Source organism: Arvicola amphibius, chromosome 2 (genome assembly GCF_903992535.2).
Source record: "Arvicola amphibius chromosome 2, mArvAmp1.2, whole genome shotgun sequence".
Lineage (NCBI taxonomy): Eukaryota > Metazoa > Chordata > Mammalia > Rodentia > Cricetidae > Arvicola > Arvicola amphibius.
In genome coordinates, this window is record NC_052048.2 from 34,330,229 (window position 1) to 34,347,964 (window position 17,736).

General features: G+C 50.3%; 1 protein-coding gene across 6 annotated transcripts in view; it reads left to right on the forward strand.

The window, feature by feature from the left end:
• Atp2b2 (ATPase plasma membrane Ca2+ transporting 2) overlaps positions 1-17,531 on the forward strand; it is a 319,368-nt gene extending 301,837 nt beyond the window's left edge. For 4 of the 6 annotated variants that reach the window (XM_038318670.2, XM_038318668.2, XM_038318673.2 and 1 more), the window contains 5 exons: positions 1,815-2,028; positions 3,384-3,595; positions 3,692-3,799; positions 6,049-6,231; positions 14,428-17,531. In XM_038318670.2, the coding sequence (XP_038174598.1) occupies positions 1,815-2,028; positions 3,384-3,595; positions 3,692-3,799; positions 6,049-6,231; positions 14,428-14,739 (1,029 nt within the window). In that variant the 3' untranslated portion in view covers positions 14,740-17,531. Of the gene's footprint in view, positions 1-1,814; positions 2,029-3,383; positions 3,596-3,691; positions 3,800-6,048; positions 6,232-7,727; positions 7,900-14,427 lie in introns of all 6 variants that reach the window. The other 2 variants (XM_038318675.1, XM_038318674.1) reach the window with 2 other exon arrangements.
• Positions 17,532-17,736: the final 205 nt, after the last annotated feature.

The window sequence follows — 17,736 nt, forward strand, 5'->3', positions numbered from 1 at the left end:
CTTAAGAAAATAGATTCAAAGACAAGGATGAGATAGCTCAACATCTCTGACTGAGCAGGGCCATGCAGGCTTTGGTGGGGAAATTGCACACCTTACTCTGAGGTTCTTGTGTCAGATAATGTAGAAGGGCTGGAGAAAGCCCAGAGCCGCACTCTACCAGGCAGAGGTGAGGTGGCAGGAACAGCAGGGGAAACACAGGGAAGGTAGACAGGCAAGGAGCTGTGAAGCATTCGGAATAAAAGGACACACTGGAGGGGTGTCCATGGGCCACAGGAGGGTCAAGGGTAGAGCCAACGGTGAGGGACAGAGGGCTCTGGATAAAAGGAGACCATGTGTGGGAGAAGTTTGTTTCAGACACCATGTGACAGGTGTGTGGGGGACAATGCAGGGGCCCCAGGAAGACAGATGTAGAAGTAAGAGAACAAGACCTTAAACAAGAAGAAATTGGGTAGGATTCTGGGGCCAAGAGAACCTGGAGGAGGGATCCCTCAATGTTCCACAAAAGCCACAGCTGGAGGCTGGAGAAATGGCTCAGCACTTAAGAGGACTGGCTGCACTGAAGAATGGATAAGGAAATGTGGTACATTTACACAGTGGAGTACTACACAGCAGAAAAATATAATAGCATCTAAGATTTGTAGGCAAATGGATGGAGATAGAAAACATCATGTTGAGTGAGGTAACTCAGACCCAGAAAGACAAATATTATATGTACTCACTCATAAGTGGCTTTTAGTTATAAAGCAAAGGAAACCAGCCTACAAATCACAACCCCAGAGAACTTAGACAACAGAGAGAACCCTAGGAGAGACATACGTGGGTCTAATCTACATGGGAAGTAGAAAAAGACAAGATCTCCTGAGTAAATTGGGAGCATGGGGATCATGGGAGAGGGTAGAAGGGGAGGAAAGAGGAAGGGGAAAGGAGGGGAGCAGAGAAAAATGTAGGGCTCAATAAAATCAATAAAAAAAATTTTTTGAAGAGCACTGGCTGCTCTTCCAGAGGATGCAAATTCAATTCCCAGCACCCACATGGCAGCTCACACCTATCTGTAATTCCAGTTATAGAGATCCAATGCCATCACACAGACATACATGCAAGCAAAATACCAATGTATATAAAAAATAAACAAATAAAATATTTTTAAGGAAGTCACAGATGAGTTTAGAGAAAGGAAGGGGGTGATGGTGAGGCCAGCTCTGGCTGCTGCGGGCAAAGCCTTTGGCTGTGAGGAATGAGGATAAAGGACCAGCTCCTCCAATCAGTGCGCACAGAGCTTATTCTGTCCTGCCTGGGCCCAGCAGCGTGAATCTGACAGCGTCCACACCAGCATGGTTATGGAGATCACCTCTGTGTGTTTGTCTTACTTGATGGACTCCCTATCGTGATCGTGCATTTATTTTGGAGTCATAGTTATGAAAACCCATAGGATATAAGATGATGGAATATAAGGTGGAACTGGGAGCAGAGCTGGAGGACACTGTCTCCAGGACAGAGAGACTTGAGCCCCTGAGGCTGAAGGGCAGAGGCAGCGGGGAGCTTACAGGTTGGGTGCTGGCTTCAGACAGGAGGGAAGTAGGCAAGGATGTGGCTGAGTCTCCTAGAAGTCAGGGAGCTGTGGCCATTGAGCCTGTGGGCCCAGGACTGAGGTAGGCAGTTCATAACATTCTCCACAGAAGAACCTGCCACACACATGCTGAGAACACCAGAGCCAGGGCAGCCTGCAGCCTGTGATGGGATGGATCCTGCTGAGACCCTGCCCTCTGGCTCTGGTGGCTCACTATGTGATGGTCCTCTCCCCGCCACTGTTGTAGGACTCCCCTCTCAAGGCCGTGCAGATGCTTTGGGTGAACCTCATCATGGACACGTTCGCCTCCCTGGCCCTGGCCACAGAGCCGCCCACTGAGACTCTGCTCCTGAGGAAACCTTACGGCCGCAACAAGCCGCTCATCTCGCGAACCATGATGAAGAACATCCTGGGCCATGCCGTTTACCAGCTCACCCTCATCTTCACCCTGCTCTTTGTGGGTGAGCACCCCAGAACTCGTCCCTCTGTGGCCAGGTTACCAACTTCCGGACACACCCTGGCCCACATCCAACATCTGGCTTTGCACATGCCGTCCTGCTTTACTCATGGGTAAACTGAGGCACAGGAGGAAAGTGTCGATTACAGCACGCAGGGAGCCAGAAGCAGCCATGCCCTGTCCCAGGCTAGCCAACCTCCAGGTCAGCTGTAGGGTTAAGCACACACCAGGCAAGGTGCAACATCCAGGACTGATGAAGCCTTCTTAGGCCCTGAGAGCCGAGGCCCTGGACCAAGCAACCTGCCCCTCCCCTGACCCTTTCTAGCAGCTTCTCTTTGCCCCAGGAAGATGTCTTCATGGAGACTTTCCTGGGGAGGAACACACAACCTGCTTGCTGTCTGTTCCTTCCTCAGCTCCTCCAGTCACTCAGAGAGCCAAGCGCCTTTGCCTATGCCTTCGTCAGCTTTCCTTCATTAAAATGAAGTCCCTGAAATCATCTGGACTCTCGGTGTAGGAGGTCATATTCAGATGATACCATTGTTTTGGGGCAGTAACAAGACAAGGGCACACAGACCTCATGGCCAGGTAGCAGAGAGGTGTGGGCCCAGGCTCCGAATGGCCTGAAACCTCACACCAGGCCCCGCCTTATAGAGATCCCACCTCCTAAGGGGCTAGAGATGTGGTCCAACCTCCGCTCAGTATGTATCAAGCCCTTAGTTCTTTCCTAAGCACCATAAAAAGATCATGGTGGTGCCTGCCTGTAATTCCAGCACTCGGGAAGCAGAGGCAGGAGGATCAGAAATTTAAGATTATCCTTGGCTACAAAATGAATTCCATGAAACCCTGGTTCCACCACCTCCCCATAGCACCATAGCCTGGGCACCAGGTCTCAAATACACAGGTCTCTAGGACACATTTGCTTAAGCTTTAGTGACTTACCTCAAGGATTTGTGTCTTCCCAGTACTTTCGTAAGGAATGTTACTGTGCAATGCAGGTGGCAACAGAAAAGGTGACAGGCCCCAAGCCATTTATCATCTAGGGCAGTGGTTACCAACCTTCCTCATGTTACCACCCTTTTAATCCAGCTCCTGGTGCTGTGATGATCTCCAACCATAAAATTATTTTCATTGCTACGTCACAACTGTAATTTTGCTACTGTTATGAATTGTAATTTAAATATCCAGTAAGCAAGATAACTGATTTCTGACCCTTGTAGAAGGGTTATTTGACTAAAGGGGTCATGGACCACAGGTTGAGAACCACTAATCTAGAGAAAGGATTGGCGCCCTGAGCAACACCACGGGCTGCACTCCTCCCCATCCCCTGCCTTAGCCTTGCCTCACGCTCTGGTTTGGCAGGTGAAAAGATGTTCCAGATCGACAGCGGGAGGAACGCACCCCTGCACTCACCCCCTTCAGAGCACTACACCATCATCTTCAACACCTTCGTCATGATGCAGCTTTTCAACGAGATCAACGCCCGCAAGATCCACGGCGAGCGCAACGTCTTTGACGGCATCTTCCGGAACCCTATCTTCTGCACCATCGTGCTGGGCACGTTTGCCATCCAGGTACCCAGCCCCCACCTAACCTGGGCTGGGCGAGGCGGTGGCTCCCCAGCCCTCCGTGCCATCTCCGTGTCTGTCCCTCCGATCTCTGACCCGCAGATAGTGATCGTGCAGTTTGGCGGAAAGCCCTTCAGCTGCTCTCCGCTTCAGCTGGACCAGTGGATGTGGTGTATCTTCATCGGCCTGGGAGAGCTTGTCTGGGGCCAGGTCAGCGTGGGGGAGCTGGGGGGGTGGACAAAAGGGGCCTTGAATCAAGGGAAGAAGAAGATCAATAGGATTGGTCCTGGCTGTGATATGTCCATATCAGGGAAAGCCATCCCCAACACCGGGCATCATAGCAATGGAGTTGGTTCAAGGCTTCAAATGCAGGCCACATGGGTACCAGCACTCTGAATTTGACCTTTTATCTGTATCTCACTGCTGCTTGTGTTTTTTATTTTAACTTGTAGCAGTTTGCTTTAACTTAGGTTTACGTCCAAAGGCAATGCCATGTTACTGGCATGACTTGCCTTAAGTAGAAGCTTATGAAAAACTTAATATAAGGAGCATGATGCCAAAGCACCAAGCTTGGGTGCCTCGGCCTGCACAGCTCAGAACCTGAAGCCAGCATGCTGAAAGGGGGATCATCTAGTGTTGTCCTAAGGGTAGTGACCTGATGGCAAAAGCAGGGATACATCCTGCCATGTTACACTGTGACTTGGGGTGCGCCTGTGGCTCTCTGAGCATCTCCTAAATTGAAGGTGCTCTCTGATGGCCACTCCATCTCTGACTCTAGAACATTCTTCCCATAGTTCATTCTCTACATCTGCCCAAGTTCTAGGCATCCATGTACACTTCATGCGTGCACCACATCCACACACCACACACACCATGGCATTGCTGACAGCTGGAAATCTTAGTTGCCTGACCCAGGACACTACATAGGAGAAGTGTCTTTGCCCATAAACTAAGCTAAAAGGACTTTATTCCCAGTGTGCCCAGACATCCAGGAAATGGACTCATCATAGGTCTAAGATAATTTCCTTCTTCACGTTATCCCCAGGCTAGAGTAAGAAACTACAGCGGTTGAGACAGGAAGACTGCATATTTGAAGGCAGTCTGGGTTACATATCCAGACCCCATCCCAAAGAATAAAACTAAAAGGAAGAGAAGATGGCGATGTCGTGGCTACTTGTATTGTGGTTCACTCCTTCAGTCCCACCAGAGGCAGGCAGTTCTCTGTAAGCTCAAGGCCAGCCTGGTCTACAGAGTGAGTTCCGGGCCAGTCAGGGCTACACAGAAACAAACAAAACAACAAACAAACCCACTAAATTTGATTAGGACCCTTCCTCTGTTTCCCGGGCACCCTGGGACCTGCATCCTGAGGGGTCCCTCAGCATCCAGGGAAGCAAACTCACAAGCACTAAGACCGATGCTAATAATTAGCACTGACCTTGAACTCCCAGAGAGCCTGAGCATGAGGTGCAGCCCTTGCCTGCACATGAGGGGCCTCTGATGTCTGACCCTCAGGCCTCAGCATGGGGGACAAGCACTTCAAGAAGAATTAGAATGAGTGCATCCCACATACATCCTGCCTTCAGGACTAGAACACCTTGTGCTCCCTGAGGGCCACTCACAGAAGGGTCTGCACAACATGTACATAGTACCTGCCTGGGTCCTCAGACCCCAAAGCTACCCCAGCCTTATCAATAGGAGTCCAGAGCTCATCAGGGTATGCCAAGTCACAGCAGCCAGTTCCTCAGGGCCAGGTTGTCTCAACTTCTTTGTGTCCAATAAGTGGCATAAAGAGACCATTAATAAGAACCAATAAACCAGACGATGGTGGCACATGCCTTTAATCCCAGCTCTCAGGAAGCAGAGGCAGGTGGACCTCTGTGAGTTCAAGACCAGCGTGGTCTAAGCTAGTTCCAGGACAACTAGAGCTGTTATGCAGGGAAACCCTGTCTCGGGAAAAAGAAAGAAGAAGAAGAGAAAGAGGAGGAGGAGGAGGAGGAAGAGGAAGAGGAGGAGGAGGAGAAAGAAGGAGGAGAAGAAGAAAAGAGAAGAAGAAGAAAGAAGAGGAAGAAGGAGGAGGAGGAAGAGGAAGAGGAAGAGGAAGAGGAAGAAAAGAAGAAGAAGAAGAAGAAGAAGAAGAAGAAGAAGAAGAAGAAGAAGAGAAGAAGCACGGCGGAGCGGCGATGCTCGGATACCAGGCGACTTTATGACGGTCCGTGGTACTACCGAACGTCAAGGGGTGACAGCTTATCAGGACGAAGCGAAGAAGAAGAAGAAGAAGAAGAAGAAGAAGAAGAAGAAGAAGAAGAAGAAGAAAGCAATGCAGTTAGAATGGGTGACAGGTTATAAGGGGAGCTTAACATGTGACTAGGAGACCGATATGCAGAAAAGGAGGGAATGGGACTCAAGGACCGAGAAGAAAGTCCTCAATCCTGACTCTTTGCTGGGTACATCCCTTGCAGGTCATTGCCACCATCCCTACCAGCAGACTCAAGTTCCTGAAGGAGGCAGGGCGGCTCACACAAAAGGAGGAGATTCCTGAGGAGGAGTTAAATGAAGATGTGGAGGAGATAGACCATGCAGAGCGGGAGCTTCGCCGTGGCCAGATCCTGTGGTTCCGGGGCCTGAATCGGATCCAGACACAGGTGCGGGGAACTCCTAGGACTGGGCCAGACTTGAGGGTGTGGCCAGCATGCTCCATTGCACCCTCACACTCCGACGTGAGGGAGGGTGGCCATAGGAGCCATGACCATCATATGGTCTCAGAAGAGCCCTCACCAGCCCTCCAGCCACGAGTGCACACACACACACACCACTTCTGCTGCACAAGCAGAGTGCAGCCTCAGGAAGACCATTATTTCCTCAGACTAGACGGGAGTAGACATGAGTCTCAGCCACCATGGTTTTCTAGAGGGAACCCTGAGAGAATGGGGATGGCTAGCAGGGCTGAGGTGAGTGAGGGTTCTATTGTGAGGGGCAGCCATTATGAAGGGAAACTGACAGCCAGGGAGCTACAGTCACCTTAACAGATTTGCACAAACACTCTGCCTCTGTGAGGGTCTCCGAGCATTGCCCCTGACTCTACCCAGATGTGTAACAGAGGTTAAAATCCCCATACACAGAGGCACACGTGCGAGCCAAGCTTACACGTGAGAACATATGAGCACAGTGCCTGCCCAGCTAGAAGCAGGCTTCTGCCTCAGAACTAAAGCTTTGCAGCCACTGTATGGTACATGCTGGTACAGGAAGGCCACACACGTGCACATTCCATGTTCTCCCAAGGCCCCCATGCCTGGGGCAGGTGTAGTTGATGAATGTGCTGTAGGAAACCAAGAAAGACATTGTCCTCAGATCCCTCGCCCGAGCAATCTGGGCAAGTGACGCGTGGATCAATCGCTACATTTCCATGGACTGCAGCAAACCCCTCCACTGGGGTTCCCTGTACCCCACAGGGACTCATTTGACTCATATAGCCCTGTGCTGCCCACTTGGCATTTAGGGGATTGGGTTTTAGACTCACAGCTGCCTCACACAGGCCTGGGCTGTCCTGCTGTGACCAGAACCCTTATTTCCTGGGAGGGTAGGCCTCGCAGTCCTCACACCTCAGGAGGACTGTAGTCCCCTAGTGATCATAGTCCTGAGTGGGTGCGAGTAACTGAGTCTGCCCTCCCTCAACTCTGGTTTGGGCCTGGTACTGTGCCATTTATACCTCTACCAACTGCATGGTGTTCCTTAAGAACAAAAAAAAAAAAATAGGACTTGCCCAAGGTCACCTCGTTAGAAATAAGGAGGGTTAGACCTTGGCCCAAGGTCTTACCCCATCACTCGGGCTCTATGCCTGAAGCCACTCTTCCATTCTGATAGCACCTCCATCCCAATCCCTGGGCCACTACTGAGGGAAGAGGTCACACCCCATTCCCCCTACCTCCCACCCCCGCTTGGGACCCCCCGGGGCCTACAGCTGGGTCCAGAGCTGAGCAGACGTCTTTCCGAGCCTTGGAGTCTGTCTGGCATTTTTGTTTTAAGTGGTGTTGTCCTTGTCGCCGTGGCTGCGGCTGCTGTGTGACGTTGCACCCGTCAGTTGTGTAGCTGTGGTGTTCGTTTCTTCTCGCAACTTGTCTCGTTCTCTCCTCCGTTGCAGATTGAAGTAGTCAATACTTTCAAGAGCGGGGCCTCCTTCCAGGGGGCCCTGCGGAGACAGTCCTCCGTCACCAGCCAGAGCCAGGACGTAGCCAGTCTCTCTAGCCCTAGTCGCGTGTCGTTATCCAATGCTCTTTCCTCTCCGACCAGCCTTCCTCCTGCTGCAGCTGGGCGTGAGTGTGACTCCTTACCGCCTCCGCTGGCACCACCAACGCCAGCTCCTGGGCGGGCAGGCGGGCAGGGGCCGGGATTCCAGAGGACATGGGGGGACAGGGGTCACTGTGAGGCCCAGGGGCTGAAGGGCCACAGCCACTGAAGACAGTTTCATTGGTCGCGAGTCCTCAGGCAGTTGTGGGGTTAGCTGGGCGTCAAGTACCGTAACTAGCAGCGGGTCACAGGTCTGAGTCTGTCAAAGGATCACACCATAGTCAAGAAGGTTCTAGAATCCAAAGGGTCCCAGTCTGCCTCAGCACCCAAGGCCAGAAGGCACCAGTCACCAAGAGAAGCACAGAGAGCTCCTCACTCTAGTCTCTTACCTTGTCAGGAAAAGCTTGGCCTATGAGGGGAGTGGTCAGAGTTCGCTGACTGAGGTCTTGGAGTCAGCCAAAGGGTTACTGTGGATCAAAGTGCAGAAGCCTCGCAGGGGTCACAGTCACAGTGGGAGTTCAACACAAGAGGGGCCATGAGCCGAGCAATCACCGCAGGTCCAGTGTCATAGACACGAACGACAGACCAAGGAAACCACAGCACTTCAGTCTCACGGTGTCCCTCCCTTGCATACTGAGTGTACCCGCTGCTTTACTAACCCTTCCCCAACAGAGGGTGGAGCATGCTGAAGTCCCGACACCTTCCTGGAAGACACAAGGCTCCTGTTCCATGCTGCTGATCTCAAGTCGAAAATGGTGGGGCACACACATCTTAGCAGGGTGACAGCTAGTCCCAAAAGAGCTGGTCTAACTCTGGTATCCTTTTCTTCTTATCTGAGAGCCTGGGACTCTGAGCACCTCTTCATCTTCCTTCTGCCAAGCACGTCTGCCTCTACCACCACCTTTGACCTAGGGCTTCTCATCTCTGGCTCTGTCTAAATCTTTGCTGGGCCTCTCAGGGCCTTGGGTGCCTCCATTCAAACCTTCCCAAAGTACATGGAATCTTAGTTCCGGCCTATTAACACAACACAACATGTGTGCTGCCCTAGCCAGCTTTCAGGGTCTTTGATGAGAAAGACTCCATCTCTTGATGCATTTTAAATGGCCCCACCCCATTACAACCCAGAACACCCAGCGTCACCCCTCCCTGCCCCCCTGAGCAGGGAGGATGTGTGTATAGGTCCAGGGTTCTTCCACTGGAGCCCTCCAGCAGAGGGCACAGATCACTGAGAGCCCACTGATAGTCAGTCTGTGCTGGTGTCCCACTACCATCCCATGAGGACTGCCCTCCTTGGCATGCCAGATGACAAGGAGGCTGAATAGTGGTCTCCCGTTGTCATAAGATGAGCCCATAAGACAGAGGCAGTGAGCCGATGGTGTCTGCATCACTTTTGTGAGTGATCCATGCTCAGCTGGACTTCCTTGCTCCCCACCCCATCAATCCAACTCTGGTCTTGCTTGAAGTGTAGCCACCAGGTGTTCCCATGGAGACAGCCCTGTTGGTTTTTTTTTTGTTTTGTTTTGTTTTGTTTTGTTTTGTTTTTTTGGACAGGGTTTCATTGTGGTAGCCCTGGCTGTCTTGACTCACTCTATGGACCAAGCTGGCCTTGAACTCACAGAGATCCTTCTGCTTCTGCATCACACGTGCTGGCATTAAAGGTGTGCACCACCACCACCTGGCCAACAAGCTCAACTCTTTATTCATCGTGGTTCACCTCTTTCCTTAAGCGAAGTACTTTGCCCTAGGCATAATAGACATCACGTGGCGTTCCCAGGCACCCATGTGTCCTTGAAGGGCATCCTTGGCAGCCCCTCAGCTTAGCCCTCACGTGCTAGAACTGAATGCTGTCCTCTCGTCTTGGCAGCTTTCTCAGCCTTGCTTCTACACCTGCGTAAAAGTCGTCAAGGAGGCCGCTCCTGACACACTTCTACAGACAGGCCTGTGTGTCCCCGTTCTCTCGCTTCCAGACAGACCCATCCTCTTCATTCCGTGTGACCCTAACTTTGGAGCAGTCATTGGAAGAAAGTCTACTTGGGGTTATACCAAAACTCATCTACCATCCTGGTCCATGATCCTTAATTTTCTCTCAGGGCTGAGAGAGAAGAGGCCAAAAGCAAACTCAGCTCAGTCACCCAGCCTCCACTCTGTCACCTCCCTAGCCTCCCACTTATTCCCTCTGCTCTGAACTCCAGTTTGTAATTCTTAGTCTCTTTGGGCCCTCCATTGGGTGTGAGGTCTCCAAAACAATCTGATCATTCCTTAGCAGGGTGCCCTGGCTCTTTGGAGGACTGCCACCAGTTCAAAGACGCATTTGGATCTCCAAGATCACAATTGGATGTCACGTAGACATCCCCTTGTCCTCTGATTGGGTAGTTTCTGTACCATTACCTCTTCTGCTCTTCTGGGACTCTGAGGACCCTCTAGATACTACAGAAGCTTCCTTTAGAGGTCAAACTGCTTTCTTCCCATAGGAAGGTATGACAGAAAGCAGGGGTGGGTGGATCTCAGTCACCAGACTCTTTGCAGGATCTCCCCCAGCAGAGGACTGGCTGCATGCCTGCTGAAGGAAATGCCTGGACTCTATGTGTCCTGGAGGGAGACAAATCTCTCTCATTTGTGTCTTTAAGAGTTGATCATAAAGAGCGAGAATGGGGAAGCTTCTGTTGGGGTACTCATTGTGCTCCCCTCATAGCTGTTAGATGGCCCTAGGCAAATACTGCACACGGGGAGACATGGTCAGTTGGGATGGGACCAGAGCATTCAGGAGAGAACCCAGGGGAATTGCAAGCTTTTCTCATCCTGACTCAAAACTGAATTTGGTTCCCACACACACAGAGATCCAAGGACAAACCACTGATGCCAGGCACTTGAGCCACACCCAACAGCTCCACTTCATGTATCTCACCTGAGGAGAGGAGAGTTTCCCAGAGTAGCCAGAGACAACACTTGGCCAAGACACACAGCAAGGGGACCAGAAGGAGTGTGTTCTGAAGCCCTCTCATGCTCCACTCCACACCAGTTTCCAAACAGGCTTGACTCTATAGCACAGAGGATGGTATTAGATCTGGGAGCCAGTGCTGGTGTTCAGAGCCTTCCAGAGAGGGAGCACCCTTCCATCACCCTAGGTGTAGGGCGCAGGGAGGGTGTATCTCCTGGTGTTCCTCTAGCCCACAGAGGCATGGAAGTTGTGCCTCCCCATTGCTCATCGAGACAGCACCAGCCTCATTCGTCCAGGCCAGACTCCCCTTCTTAGCCCCTTGGATCCCTCACCATCTCAAGCCATCTCTGTCCTTAGTAAGTCTGAAGAGGCTCCACATTGAACACTTCAGCCTCACTATGCCAAGGGTGAGACTCACTCACACACACACACACACACACACACACGCATGCACGCACACGCATGCACGCACACGCATGCACGCACACGCATGTGCGTACACGCACATGCACACACAGTCCCAGGTGCCCCCATGTCCCCTTTAGACTTGGGTTTCAAGAACTGCCAGCATGTGGCATCTGTGGTGAGGAGCAATGCAGACATGTCCAAGAGGAAAGCTGGGTTTCTCCTTAGCATTCTGGTAACTGATTTGGTGCAAGCTTGGGTTGGCAAGGAAATGGCTTGCTTCTGGGGGGACCCTAGAACTCTCCACTGTCTGAATATTCCATGTCTTTGTTTCCTAGAGGGCTAGAGAACCCTGGACACAGAGTTCAGCAAGAGAGAGTGAAATTAAAAGAGGTTGTGAGTCTTTAACCTTGAGCCTGAAATGAATGTGAATCAATCCCAGACTCTTGGCTTCCTGGAAGCCGGGTAAACATTCGAGTATGCGGAGCCCACCTCAGAACAAGGCTTCTGCCTCCCCAGAGACCCCCAAGCTATTGAAAGCAAACATCCACAATCCCACCCACTGGCCCCACCTTGTTCCCTGCCCCCCACGTTCCCATGAGTCCACCAGTCTTCTCTCCTGAAACCCCTCTTTAGACCAGTCAGGCAGGAGAGATGAGATTTTTGCTTTTGTTTTTGTTTTTGTTTTTTTTTTTTCTTCCCCTATTTTTTTTCCATTTCAGCTGCAGAGAGAACCGAAGTGGAGTCTTGAGGTGGCCATGTCGGGGTATCCCAAAAAGTCTTGTCCCCGCAGTCCTGTCCAGAGCAGTTCATTCTTTCTGTTGTCTCCATGCCAGGGGGAGGGTGGAGGGGCCTCATCTCATTGTGTGTTGTCCCCTTTACGTTGTCAGTCACATGACAAGGGCCTGCCACCCTCCCCTAACTCCCTTCATATAGTAAGCATTCCAGCCAGCCAGTGTCTTTATAGCAAGTCAGCCTCAGAAGGCCAAGCGCCAGCTGGGACATTTGCACTCCTGTTTTGCAGATGAGGAACCCAGCAGCTGGGTTTTGCCTAGAGTTTGTTTGCCTAGCATGCAGAAGGCCCTGGATTAGATCCTCAGTCCCTAAGAAAACCAGTCGAGAAACGGAGGTGGAGACAGTGAAAAGTTCAAGGTCATTCCCTGACACCAGCCTGGGTCTTCTGAGACCATTCCTTAAAGCAAACAAATAACAACAAAAGACAAACTAAGGCTATGCCGTTTTATCATTGTTTATTTATTTATTTATTTATTTATTTATTATTTTCAAGGGTGCAATGGCCCACTTATCAGATCATAAAATTAAAAAAAAAAAAAAGTCTACAGAAGCTGCACAGGGAATCCAGAGACAAAGTTAGTTCCGAGTATCACGGAACACCAACACAGCCTGCCTGGCTCCATTGGCTCCAGCTTGCCAGCTTTCCTGGATTCCAGCAAGCAGAGTTTTCTGGGGTGGCTAGTGGATATGGAGGAGACAGGACAGATTGCTCTTCAGAAGGCAAGCAGAAGCTGTAGCTAAGAGAAGGCTGATGGCAAAGAAGGAGAGTTGACTGGGGAAAAAAGAGTCAGACAGCACAGCCCAAGCAGGCAAGCGATCGACGCCAAGTTGAATTCTCATCGCTGCTGTTGACTTAGCTTAGAAACAGAAAGTCTTCCTTCACAGCCTCAGCAGTCAGAGTCATCTAGAAGTTTCCTCTGGGAGCAGGGATTTCCCTAACCATGGCCCAAAGAGTAGCTCCCTGGTATAACTGAGCTCTAATCTGGGATCCAAGAACCTCCCCACGAACGTCTCTGGCAGGCCTCCTGTCCCCACGGCCAAGGCCCTGTGACCTCAGCTGTCGGTGACATCAGGCCATCTTGTGTTTTCTCCTTTGCCCTACTCTGAGCCAACACTAGAGCAGGAGACATCTTTATTCCAAGTCCCATAAGTCCCTTGAGACACAAAACATGTTCCTGTCCTTCTGCACCCTGTAAGGCAGTTTAAAACACAACCAGATACATTCTGTGGCTCTCTACTGCTAAGGAATGAGGAATGGCCAAGCCAGGACTTCCACCTGGTCCTTCCTGATCCATATTCAGGGCTTTTTGTAGCCTTGGAGACCAGAGGCTGGGCTCCTCCCATTTTTCAGAGGAGAGAATAAAGGCCTGGGGACCTGAAGTTCCTGGCTTACTCACTATGGTGCAGTGCCAAACCTCCCGAGCCCTACCCCACTTCCCAAAACATGAAGGGAATCCGGGAGTTGGCTGTCCACTTCCAGACTGTGTCTTTTGGTTTATGGAGATTTTTCTCTTTCTTTTTTTTTTCTTTTTGTTTTTGTGTTTTCAGAACACAAACAAAGCAATAAATCCCAAACTCTAGGAAACACGGGCGCCCCTTAGCAATCTGCAATGGCTGGCCAGGGCTTTGAGCCCATACTCGAGTGTTTACCTCCCAAATGCATGAAGGAAAGAGGCGCTGGGCACAAACAACTTTGTTCACATTGTGCAGGCTTCCAAGTGTAGCTGTGTGTCGGTGTGTGTGCGTGTGGCCCCTGACCCCTGTGGCATGCTCCCTGCCTCCAACGTCCTGTGTGCGCTCCTCTGTGCTTCCTGGCTGCTGCAGCCCTGCACCTCAGAAAGCCTTCCCTGGCTTTGCTTTGCTCTGCTGCCTCAGCTTCATGTCCCCTTCTCTGTTTGGCCCTCGTGTGTCCTCTCATCCCACCTCATCCGACTGTCTCTCCTTCCTGTTCCTTCTCTGTGTGACTTGTAACCTGTTCCATGTGGTTTGGTTTCTTAACTGTGTGTGGTTTTTGAAGATTCACTTTTTTTAACAAATAGACTCTTTCCTACTCCCCCCAACCCTCAACCCCCACCCCCGCATGGTCAAACTCTGCTGTGACATTAACAAGGCTCAGTCTCTCACTAGGTCGGGTACCCTTCGGAGTGGACCATGCTCCCGTTTACAACTACCCAAGCATCTCCGTGATGGTGCTTACTACAATCCCTACTAATACCATAGTTCTGACCCAAACCAAAGCCACTTAAAAACCAACTCATGGATGCAACCCCCAAGCCCTCTGCCATCCATCCCCATCGATGCTCATAATACCAGCGACTGTGGATCCCAGCAGCCCGCGTGCCCTCCCTTCCCCCAACCCTCCTTCAAGTCCCAAGGAGCGCCCAGCCAACTCCTGACCCTTGTGTTTCCTTTGCAGATCCGCGTCGTGAAGGCGTTCCGTAGCTCTCTCTATGAAGGGTTAGAAAAACCCGAGTCTCGAACCTCCATCCATAACTTCATGGCTCATCCTGAATTCCGGATCGAAGATTCCCAGCCTCACATACCCCTCATCGATGACACCGACCTGGAAGAAGATGCCGCGCTCAAGCAGAACTCGAGCCCGCCGTCCTCGCTCAACAAGAACAATAGCGCCATCGACAGCGGGATCAACCTGACGACCGACACGAGCAAATCAGCTACCTCTTCAAGTCCAGGGAGCCCCATCCACAGCCTGGAGACGTCGCTTTAGCTGAGGCCCCTGTCGCCTGGCCATCCTCATGGACCTGCCGCCATCCGCCTCCGGGCGCACACCCTTCCAGGCACCGACTCCCCGATGCAGCAAGGAGCACTGGGCAGAACACACACAGCAGAAAGAGAACCCGGTTCCACCCACAGACCCTTTCTCTGGCTGCCATGCTGTTTGAACTCTTTTTCACTCCTAGGTCATGGACAGGGTTGCCCTGGGGTCATCTGGAGCAGAGAGTGGCGTGGGTTTTGTTTTGCTTTTGTTTTTCAAAAAATAATAATAATTAATTAATTATTTTAAAAAAAAGAGCCCTTCCAGGCTCCAAAGGACCAGCCATGCACCCGCCGGCCACTATGTCCCCAGCATGAATGTACCTGGACACTTTCAGCCCCCTCTCTCATTTGGTTCTTGGAGGGTTGGGGAGGAGAGGTTTTTGTTTGTTTTCTTAGGCGGGAACTGCAAACAGACTGCTGTTCATTCAGTTCACTGGTCTGTGAGGTTTCAAATGCTTGCCCAGCATGGTCTCAGATGTCTAGATTAATTTAATAACTTTTTGAAATCACAGAGTAGGTTTGCACCAATGGAACCCAAGAACTCCACGGACACTCATGAGGTTATATCCGTTTCTTTGTATCTATATCAACGTATACTTCTTGGAGACTGTATACGTGTATATAGATAAGTAGATATTATATATATACATATATATATATATACATGGATATATAAAGTTCCTTTGCCGGCATGTTGCCTTGTTTCTGCTTAAATTGCTCTATTTTAACTTATGTCCTAAAAGAAGAATGTAATTTGTTTACAAACCTGTAGATAATGTCTTTGGATATTTGTGTGGTTTAAGGACACTGGTGACTAAGATGCTTATGAACAGCTCGGCCCAACAGACACATCCCCTGGATTGCATCCTTGAAGTTTTACAATAGCCATGCTCTGATTTTTGCCTGCTATTTCCGTTCAATAACGTCACTACTGTGGGAAGCTCAGGCAGAAAGCCAATGGCTCCCAAGGATCCATCCTGAGGAGCTAAGCAACACGCTCCACCGTAGACAAGGGAGAAGAGGAGAGAAGGCTTCCCGGGTCTGCAACACGCCTGACCATCCAGGTCCGAGACGCCAGCGTCTGTAGTGCACCGGTAGAAGGCTTTTCTCTCAATGAAACTCGCTTGAGTTTACAGAGAGCATTTCAGAACTGAGTTGTCTTTGGCGCTGTCTGTGACTCGAGGTAGTGTTCACATATTACAAATGCTATTGTGTTGATTTTTTTTTAGTTAGTAATTTAAACATTTCTTTCCTTATATATGGCAGCATAGGCACTGCCGACATATTGGATGAGGGTCGGTACGGCTTGCTGCTTTTGTTTTTCTTTTTGAAGAAGAATAGCCTTTTTTCTCTGCACTATTTAGATCCGAATGAACCTTATGATGTGTACATTGAGATGTATTCAGTGTGATTTTTAAACCAAATTGTCTTCCTGTAGTCACAATATATACTGTAGCCTTTTAACAGCAAGCCCTGCTTTCCCAGACAGAAAGCCATTCTGATATCTTCCCATATCACAGATGAGAAAAGGTGGTTACCCCCTCCCCAACAATAACAGCACTAGTAGTCCCACTCAATAAGAGCTTGTCTGTCGGCCTCTTAACTGCTAAGCACTTTGTGGGTCTCAGCTTTTTTTCATAAAAGAACTTTTGTATTTAATACAAAGTTTGCTTTGAGACTTTTCAGCATACAATCTTTTTCCATAAACTTGTACAGTGCAAAAGACATTTTGAATACCATGATCGATGATGTCCCGTGCTTCGAGGGAAACCAAACACTTCCCGCCTCACTTGTGAACGCCATCCTTCACCCCCACCTTCCCACAATTGCTCCTCGCTCCTCAGTCTGGCCCCCAGCCCTCCTCCAGGCCCAGAGACCTCTTCACTAAACAAGATGACAGCCACTTGGGAAAAGAGCCATAGTCAGCTGGGAGGGCCCACGTCTGGATGGCTGTGGAAAAAAACTTGAGTTTTGGTTTGGGGTTCAAAGTCAGCCCATCCCACCTGGCCACAATCTTTCTGTCAGGAAGAATGTCTTGAAGGAATCTGAGTGTTTCCAGGAGAGAGAGCTGCCTCTCCAGCAATGGTGGACCAGCCCTAGATGTACTGCTGGATTCCATACAGACACCATCAGAACCATCCCACGGTACCCCTCCAGGGAGGGAAAGGAAATCTGGGGCAGCCTTGGAACAGGATAGGTTTTTGGTTTGGAGTTTGTCGTTGTTATTGTTGTTTGGTTGGTTTGGGGTTTTTTTTTAGGGGGGACTCCTTTGTCACATTTTTCATCCTGCCCTCCATTCAGTCATGCGTCTGTGACCTCATTCCATGCCACCAGGGTCCTTGGGCTTCGCAGCCAGGCCTCAAGGGCAAGCAGGAAGAGGTCCTCAGAGTAGAGCCAGCTTCTCCAACAGGGAGCAGAGGAAACTAGTAAGGAGGCCCGCCATTAGCATCAGCTTCCCGGTGTCAGGAATGAGGGGCAGCTCTATGCCCTTCACCCTCACGCTCATACTCAGTCATCCACACATGCATTCACCTACACAGGAGATGGTTGGTTTATCAGAACCCACTGTAGTACACAAAGCTTGCACCTTCCGCGCCCTATATCTAGCAGCATGGGATACGTTTGGCAGTTCACCCCACTAGGGGGTCAATAATTTATGACCATTCATCTGTTTTTATGAATTTTTTTATCTAGACAATAATTGTAAATAAAGAATTCACCGTCTCTGCTCATTTAATACTATGCAATGGTTATGTTTTCCATGGCTGAATCTTCTGACTCACACATGTGTTTCCGGTGTGTCTATGGTATTTAAAAAAAACAATCAAACAGAACATAGCAAACCTACTCTTTTCTAGTGTGGGAACTGCCCCCTTCTTTCCTTTTGGGACTAAGTGCATCAACTCCCCATCCCCTCAGATAGATGAGGGACAACATGTGAGGCCCC